This window comes from Dipodomys ordii, unplaced genomic scaffold (genome assembly GCF_000151885.1).
Source record: "Dipodomys ordii isolate 6190 unplaced genomic scaffold, Dord_2.0 Scaffold8, whole genome shotgun sequence".
NCBI classification, from domain to species: domain Eukaryota; kingdom Metazoa; phylum Chordata; class Mammalia; order Rodentia; family Heteromyidae; genus Dipodomys; species Dipodomys ordii.
The window spans coordinates 18509575-18517986 of record NW_012267224.1 but is presented as its reverse complement, the minus strand read 5'-3'; the positions used below and the strand labels follow the sequence as shown (position 1 = coordinate 18517986).

The 8412-nt window shown below is 40.2% G+C and overlaps 1 protein-coding gene across 2 annotated transcripts in view; it reads left to right on the top strand.

Annotated features, from left to right (window-relative positions):
• Positions 1-8412, top strand: part of Rfc1 (replication factor C (activator 1) 1, 145kDa) — a 65489-nt gene that overhangs the window by 24105 nt on the left and 32972 nt on the right. For both annotated transcript variants that reach the window (XM_013009047.1, XM_013009046.1), the window contains exons 5-7: positions 953-1185; positions 3782-3859; positions 8188-8265. In XM_013009047.1, coding sequence (XP_012864501.1) covers positions 953-1185; positions 3782-3859; positions 8188-8265 — 389 coding nt within the window. The remainder of the gene's footprint in view (positions 1-952; positions 1186-3781; positions 3860-8187; positions 8266-8412) is intronic.

Below are 8412 nucleotides of genomic sequence, written 5' to 3'. Positions count from 1 at the left end.
CACCAAAGTTGAACAGTTCGTTTTCGACATGACAACTTGTCAGAATTGTAAGTTCTTTGTATAACTACTTAATAAAAGCTCCCTCCAAAAAAAGAAGTTTGAGCCAGGTAAGGTGGCAATGTCTGTTAGCCTCGCCCTTAGGAGGCTGAGGAAGATCTCAGAAACAAAAGCCTGAGAAATTTTTTTTTTTTTTTTTGGTTCCAGTCGTGGGGCCTGTACGCACTGTCCCTCAGCTCTTCAGCTCAAGGCTAGCACTCTACCATTTGAGCCACAGCGCCACTTCTGGCTTTTTTCTTTTTGCTTATGTGGTGCCGAGGAATCGAACCCAGGGCCTCATGCAAGGCAAGCGCTCTACCACTGAGTCACCTTCCCAGCCCAAAAGCCTGAGAAATTTTAGTGAGATTAAAAAAAAATGTACCAAAACTTAAAGTCTTTTCTGAATAGTTAGATAGTAGTAGTTGGTTCATCTTCAATATGTGGCCAGAATCTGGCAAATTCTTACCACCTCTGAAAAGCCACCAGAGTCAACATCTTATCTGGACCTAGAGTAGCAACCCTAAGACGAATCTGCTAGACAAGTAATCTACTACGAGGCTATATTCTTAATTTCATCCCTCCCTAATTCTCTTATCACATTTTGCCTTCATAACACATGGATTTGTGTATGTGTTTCCTTTTACAGATTTCAAGTTCAATGAAGGCAGAAATTGGGTCTTTTTAATTGATTACTAGATCCCCAGTGCCTGATATATAACAAGTAACCAGTAAATGTCCATGTACAATGGCTAGTAACTGGGGGAGATGGTATATTACAGGCCTGGCCTTATCAGGAGATATGAAAACAAATATTAACTTTCAAAAACTCTTAGGCACTTTTCATAAAACTAGTAAAATGGTTAGTCTATATTAGAATTGATGTTTTATGAAAAAATTTGATTATATTTTATTTAAGATGAAGATGATGACTTTTTGAGTAAGAAGACAGCCTCAAAATCAAAAGAAAATGGAAGATCTAAAAATAGTTACCTTGGAGTATCAAACATGAAAAAGAATGAAGAAAATACTAAGATTAAGAACAAGCCTTTATCACCAATAAAGCTTACACCAACATCCGTACTTGATTATTTTGGAACTGGAAGTGTTCGAAGGTCAGATAAGAAGATGGTGGCAAGCAAAAGAAAAGAAGTGAGTATCCTATAGACAAGGATTTCTGGGTGCATGTCCATGCCTGTAATATAAGTCTGTGAATGCTGAGGCAGAAGGCTGCAAGTCTGAGTCCAGCTTGGAACATATATAAGACCCTTTCACTAATAAACCAAAACAAAGCATAACATTATGCCTGGAGGCCAGCCAAACAGACAAACACATTTACAATACCTCATATCTGAATAATAGAAAGCTAATAAAAAAATATTGGGCATGGTAACAGGTACATGTCATCAAAACTCTGTGGGAAGTATAAATAAGAGGATTGCAGTCCAGGTCTTCATGGGCAAAAAGCAAGAGAGACATCTGGTTATGGTTTTTGTTTTTTTTTGCCAGTCTTGGGGGCCTGAACTCTGGGCCTGGGCACTGTCCCTCAGCTCTTCAGCTCAAGGCTAGTGCTCTACCACTTGAGGTACAGTGCCACTTCCAGTTTTTTCTGCTTATGGGTACCGAGGACTCAAACCCAGGGCCTTATGCATGCAAGGCAAGCACTCTACCACTGAGCCACCTTTCCAGCCCGAGAGACATCTATTTAAAAAATAACAAAAGTTCTGGGTATAAGTGACTCTTACTGTAATCCTAGCTCAGGAGGCTGAGATATGAGAACCAAGGTTTGAAGCCAACTTGGGCAAAAAAGTCTGTGAGACTTCTATTTCTAATTAGCCAGCCAAAAGCTAGATGTGCTTCAAGTGGAAGAGCATAAGCCTTTGAGCAAAAAAGCCAGGCAGTAGCATGAAGTCCCGAATTCAAGCCTCAGTATTGGCATTAAAAAGAAAAAAGCAAGTTGGGCACCGGTGGCTCATGCCTGTAACCCTAGCTATTCAGTGTGTGAGAATCTTATCTCCAATTAACCACCAGAAAACCAGAAGTGGCACTGTGGCTCAAAGTGTTAGACCATTAGCCTTGAGTGAAAAGGTTTAGGGACAGTGCTCAGTCCTTGAATTCAAGCCCCACAACCAACAGAAAAAAGAAAAAAGCAAAAAGGGCAGGAGGCATGGCTCAAATAGCAGTCTGTTTAACAGATGTGAGACTGTGAGTTCAAACCCTAGTCTTGCCAAAAAAAAAAGTGTTGTTCATTCATTGATATTAAGAGACAAAACTGAGTTACCATAAAAGAGAAAATATATTTTATTGATAGTGAAAATAATTTTCTGTCACTATGAATAAAATATATTGCCCTTATTTTAGAGGACAAGGAAATTCAAATTTTTCTTTCCTTCTTTTTTTTTGTTGGTCGTGGGGCTTGAACTCTGGGCCTGGGAGCTGTCCTTCAGCTCTTCAGCTCAAGGCTAGGGCTCTCCCACTTGAACCACAGCACCACTTCTGGTTTTCTGGTGGTTTATTGGAGATAAGAGTCTTATGGACTCTCCTGCCCGGGCTGGCTTTGAACCGCGATCCTCAGATCTCAGCCTCTTGAGTAGCTAGGATTACAGGCGTGAGCCACCGGTGCCCAGCTCATAATTTTTCTTTTATACTTGAAACTAGGAAAAATTATTGTATCACTTCACTCCCTTTTTGGAAGTACTGCAGCAGGAAAAAAAAATATTTTGACCATAAGAAAAATTAGTTGTTCTTAGAATTTTAATTGGATCCTTAGAAATTCAAACTTATTTTACTGTTTTCTTCAGGCAGACAAAATTAGATAAAATCTGTAGACAAAATTTACAGATGGTGGGCTGGGAATGTGGCTCAGTGGTAGAGCACTTTCCTTGCATGCCTGAGGCCCTGGTTCGATTCCTCAGCACCACATAAGCAAAAAGAAAAAAGCCGGAAGTGGCGCTGTGGCTCAAGTGGTAGAGTGCTAGCCTTGAGCTGAAGAGCTGAGGGACAGCGCCCAGGCCCAGAGTACAGGCCCCACAACCGGACCCAAAAAAAGATTAAAAAAAAAAATTTACAGACGGTATCAAACACATCCATTATAAACTGAGCATACCTGCAATTTATCTTTTTTCTAGGCATTTAGGAAATAGACATTGAAGTACATTACTGTTAAATAAGGCTGGTGTGTGTTTGTTCATTTCCTTAATGTGTATTCAATATAATTTAAGCATCCTCACATTGGTTTGCCAGTGTTCTGGACTACTTCCCCAGCATTAATCCATAACATTCTATAGCATTTTCCTTTTGCAAGTATTTATTTTGAATACATCAGTAGAAACTAAGTGAGAACCATCTGTAGGATGTTTACTGTTTAGGAGACTGGATGTGCTCAAGGAATAATTATAAACTTGACTTTCTGGCTCCTGTGGACTATAACTATTGCTGATATACTTTCTTCTCATTGATGTATCTAATCAGCTACAGTCAAGAAAAGGTTGGGTTGGGAATGTGGCTTAGTGGTAGAGTGCTTGCCTAGCATGCATGAAGCCCTGGGTTCCGTTCCTCAGTACTGCACACATAGAAGCTGGAAGTGGCACTGTGACTCAAGTGGTAGAGCTGTAGCCTTGAGCACAGAGTGGCTCAGGGACAGAGCCCAGGCCCTGAGTTCAAGTCCCAGGACCAAGAAAAAAAAAAGAAAATGTAACTTATTTTGATCTTAAGGTATATGCTCATCTTGTTTTTCTTTGAAATATAGCCTTCCCCAAATACAGATGATTCCAGATTAAATGATGAAGCCATTGCCAAGCAGTTACAACTTGATGAAGATGCAGAGGTATTGCTGTTGCCCTTTACATACTGTTAATACCTTGATATCGTGACTTGCCAACCAAATAGAAGATTGTTGGCATCTAATTTGACTTAAGCCTAACTGGAAGTTACATGTAAGATAAGTTGAAGTGAAAGCCGGGCGCCGGTGACTCACGCCTGTAATCCTAGCTACTCAGGAGGCTGAGATCTGAGGAGGGCAGTTGGAAGCCAGCCCAGGCAAAAGAGTCCCCATGAGACTTATCTCCAATTAACCACTCAAAAACTGTAAGTGGAACTGTGGCTCACAGTGGTAGAGCACTGAGAAGAGTAGTGTGAGATCATTTTGGAGAAATGCCCAACAGTAAACCCTGTATGTCCTACTAAAATGATTTTAGATAGTAAGGACTTTGGATTTCAGTTTCTGTGAGATGGAAGCCATCACAGTGTTGAATAGAAAAGTGACATGATGTTATAGATCTTCAAAGAAAACTACTCTGGTCCTGTAAGGCGAATATACAGAATAACTAATGGTGTCTTTCTTCATGGTGGGACATGAGTTAAAAGCAGACCTGCTTGGAGGCTGTCAGGTAGGGTAGGTGAGAGAAGACACTAGCTGTTATCAGGTTGGTAATTGAAGAGATGGTCATCATCTCAATGTGTCTTATAGATAGAGCCTTAGGTGGTGGTTGGTAGATTGGGTATAAAATGGATGAATGAATAGAACTTGAAATGTGTTTTGGTACAGAGAAGCCAAGAGTTAGTTTGGACAGTTAAGTTGGAGATGTGTAATTGACTTCAGTGGAGATGCAGAGTAGGCAATTGAGTAAAGAAGTGTGGAGATGGGGGTTGGTGCCTCACCCCATAATCCTAGCTTCTCAGGAGGCTGAAATCTTAGGATCTTGGTTCAAAGCCAGCCTGGGCAGGAAAGTCTGTGAGACTCTTATCTCTAGTAAACCACCAGAAAACCGGAAGTGGTGCTGTGGCTCAAGTGGTATAGCGCTAGCCTTGCGCTGAAGAGCTGAGGGACAGCGTTCAGGCCCAGAGTTCATGGCGTATGACTGACCAAAAAAAAAAAAAAAAGAGTGAGCAATGGGGGCGGGGAGGGGGAGGTGTTCTTTAAGCTGCTGGAAGTGTATATTTAGGAATCATTGGCATTTGTGTGGACTTAAAACCTGTGTAACTTAAACCCTGGGGAGACAATGTAAATAGAAAAAAGGTTTCAGAATTGAACTCTGGGGAACTCTGAAAATTTAAGATGAAGAAGAGGACCTAGCAAACGAGACTAAAAGGGCTAATAAGGTAGGGGGAGAAAAAGGTATTTTCTGGAGGTGAATAAAGAACATAGCACAAGGAAGAGTGCTAATCTCCACTAGAAGCTGCATTGCTAGGTGCCTGCTGGTTTTTTTAGCTTAAGACTCCTGAACAGTGTTCGAAGCTCTTCCTCACAGCTACTGTTGCCACTATTATATTGCTGTTCAGGTGTCCTCTTTCTATATATAGCCTTTAAATTCTACCTACTGGGCTGTTTGTGTCTCAGCTGTGACATCAAAACTCAAAAAACCAAAACACCCTCAAAAGCAGAGAGACCATATTGTGATTGCGCTCATTAATTGGGCAGTCTGTGTCTTCAAAGTTGTTTTCTGTCTTATTTGATCATGCTGAAATGTATTATTTGCAAACAGCTATTTTTAAAATATTTTTATTGTGATTAAGTGATTACATAATTTCCCAAATTTTACAGTATTGTGGGATAGTGATGCTCAGTTAAAGTCACAAACACATTCTAACTTTCCTGGAGCAAACTGTCTATCACGGTTTATAACATTTATGAGTTCTATGAGTTTGCAAATAGCTATTCTTATAATTCAAGGGAGCACAAGTGGCCTAGGTCAGAGTATGAAGGGATTTTTAGGTATCTGTCTTTTTGCAAATAATAGAGGATTATCCAGTTCATTCCAAGGAACCAAAGCTATCACAATTCTGTGTTTTTCCATTTCTGCCACATTCTTTCAGAATCCTGTTGGGTAATTTATTAATCTGATTAAGGACTTTCAGGATGTTAATAATTGATGATGTCTTTTTTCCTAAGAGCCTCCCTAATAATTTGTACTCCTATTCATTTAGTAACTGTGTCCAGTATCTAATACTCCTTAGTGTAGATGTGTGTATATATTTTTTCTTTTTGTTGTGCCATGCTGGGGCTTGAACTCAGTGCCTAGGTTCTGTCCCTGAGGTTTTTTTTTTTTTTTTTGGCTCTACTACTTGAGCTACATTTATTTACACTTCAGCTTTTTGCTGGTTAATTGGACATAAGAATCTTAATGACTTTCTTGCCCAGTTTGGCTTCAGACTGTGATTCTCAGATCTCAGTCTCTTCAATAGCTAGGATTACAGGCGTGAGCCACCAGCTCCCAGCTTTGCCAACTTATTAAGTGAGCTATGTTAAACACTAATATTATGATGCCATCAAGAATTCCTTTGTTCTACAGTTGTTTAAGGATACAGGTGGATCTGATGCAACAATGAGACGTACAAGTTGTCATGTCCAAAACAAGCTTTACAACGTCAGTTGGGGGGGGGGGGGGGGGGGGGAGGGGGTGGGGGGGGGGGGGGGGGGGGGAGGGGAGGGGAGGGGGCTGGGGGGGAGGGGGGAAGGAGAAGGATTGGGATGGGGGGGAGGGGGGAGGCTGGGAAGGGATGGGAAGGGTAAACAAAGGAGGAGGCTGCAATGCTTGGTAAGAAATGTACGCATTATCCTGCCCATGCAATTGTTGTTCACAAATAAAATAAAATAAAATTAAAAAAAAAAAAAGAATTCCTTTGTTCTAAAACTGATGATTGGGGGCCATAAAGCTGGTTACTTTATATTGAGACATGTTTTTCATTACTATACATTCTCTTCTGAAAGAGTCATTTTGCTTAAAGTAGAAACATTGGAAATAGAAGTAGAATGTTTGCTTTATTAGCATGTTAGGAAAACCGATGGGATGACTTAAATTTTTAAAAGTTAAAACAGACTCTGACCTTTGAATTACTAAGCATTTGATAATAAAAAGCAATGGTTATATTTGTATATTTGCTGGTGTCCAGAGAATTTTCTTAATTTCTTAAGATTCATGTTTTTCTATCTTCTACATAATTATTTTTCTGTTAAGGTGAGATTTATTTCAGATATCTCTCTATCATTTAAGAATATATAAATAAGAGATGTATAAGTGTGGTATTAGGACTATTAAACATAGACTTCAAATTTTATTAAAAATGTTATCTTAAAAATGTACTGAAAGCTGGTGACTCATGCATGGAATCTTAGCTACTCAGGAGGCTGAGGATTAAGGTTCAAAGCCAGCATGAGCAGGAAAGACTATAAGACTCCTCTTCACTTAACCACAAGAAAAGTGGAAGTGGCTCTGTGGCCCAACAGGTAGAGCACTTGGCCTTGAGCTGAAGAGCTCAGCGATAGTGCCCAGGCCCAGAGTTCAAGTCCCATGACCAACCGGAAAAAAAAAATGTACTGAATTTAGCTGGGTTCACACCTATAATCCTATCTACTCTGGAGGCTGAGATCTGAGGATTCTGGTTCCAAGCCAGCCTGGATAGGAAAATCCATGAAACTTTTTATTTTTTCCCTCCCCCATGAAACTCTTTATCTCCAGTTAACCACTAGAAAACCATAAATGGAGCTGTTGCTCAAAGTGGTAGAATGCTAGCTTTGCTCAGTGCCCAGGCCCTGAGTTCAAGGCACAGAATTGGTGCAAAAACAAAACAAAACTGAATTTGAGAGAGAGGTTTAAGGATAGCGTGCCTTTCTAAAAAGTATAAGGTTTTCAGTTAAAATCCCAGTAACATGTGCTCCCCCCCACCCCCGCCCCCAAAATGCTGAATTTATCTGTTATGCCTATAACTCTAGAAATTGATTTTTGGAGTCTAATTTGGCTTACTGAAACAAGCTGTGATTTTTAACTGTTAATGATCAGTAGTAAAATGTTATGGCTATTTTCTAGGAAATGTTTTTCTAGTTTTTTTCTAAGTTGTATGAATTAAAAATGGAAAATCTTGCCGGGCGCTGGTGGCTCACGCCTGTAATCCTAGCTACTCAGGAGGCTGAGATCTGAGGATCGCGGTTCAAAGCCAGCCAGGGCAGGAGAGACCTTGAGACTCCTATCTCCAATAAACCACCAGAAAACTGGAAGTGGCGCTGTAGCTCAAGTGGTAGAGTGCTTGCCTTGAACTGAAGAGCTGAGGGACAGTGCCCAGGCCCAGAGTTCAAGCCCCACGACCGACCAAAAAAAAAAAAGGAAATCTTCTGGCTCAGAGTACAAAAGTATCTTACTGTTTGGATGTTTTTTACAGCTGGAGAGGCAATTGCATGAAGATGAAGAGTTTGCCAGAACATTAGCAATGTTGGATGAAGAGCCCAAGACCAAAAAGGTACCATATTGGACTGTTAACATTCTAAGTACACAACATAGATCAATGTTCCTTTTTCTTTCTTTCTTTCTTTCTTTCTTTCTTTCTTTCTTTCTTTCTTTCTTTCTTTCTTTCTTTCTTTCTTTCTTTCTTTCTTTCTTTCTTTCT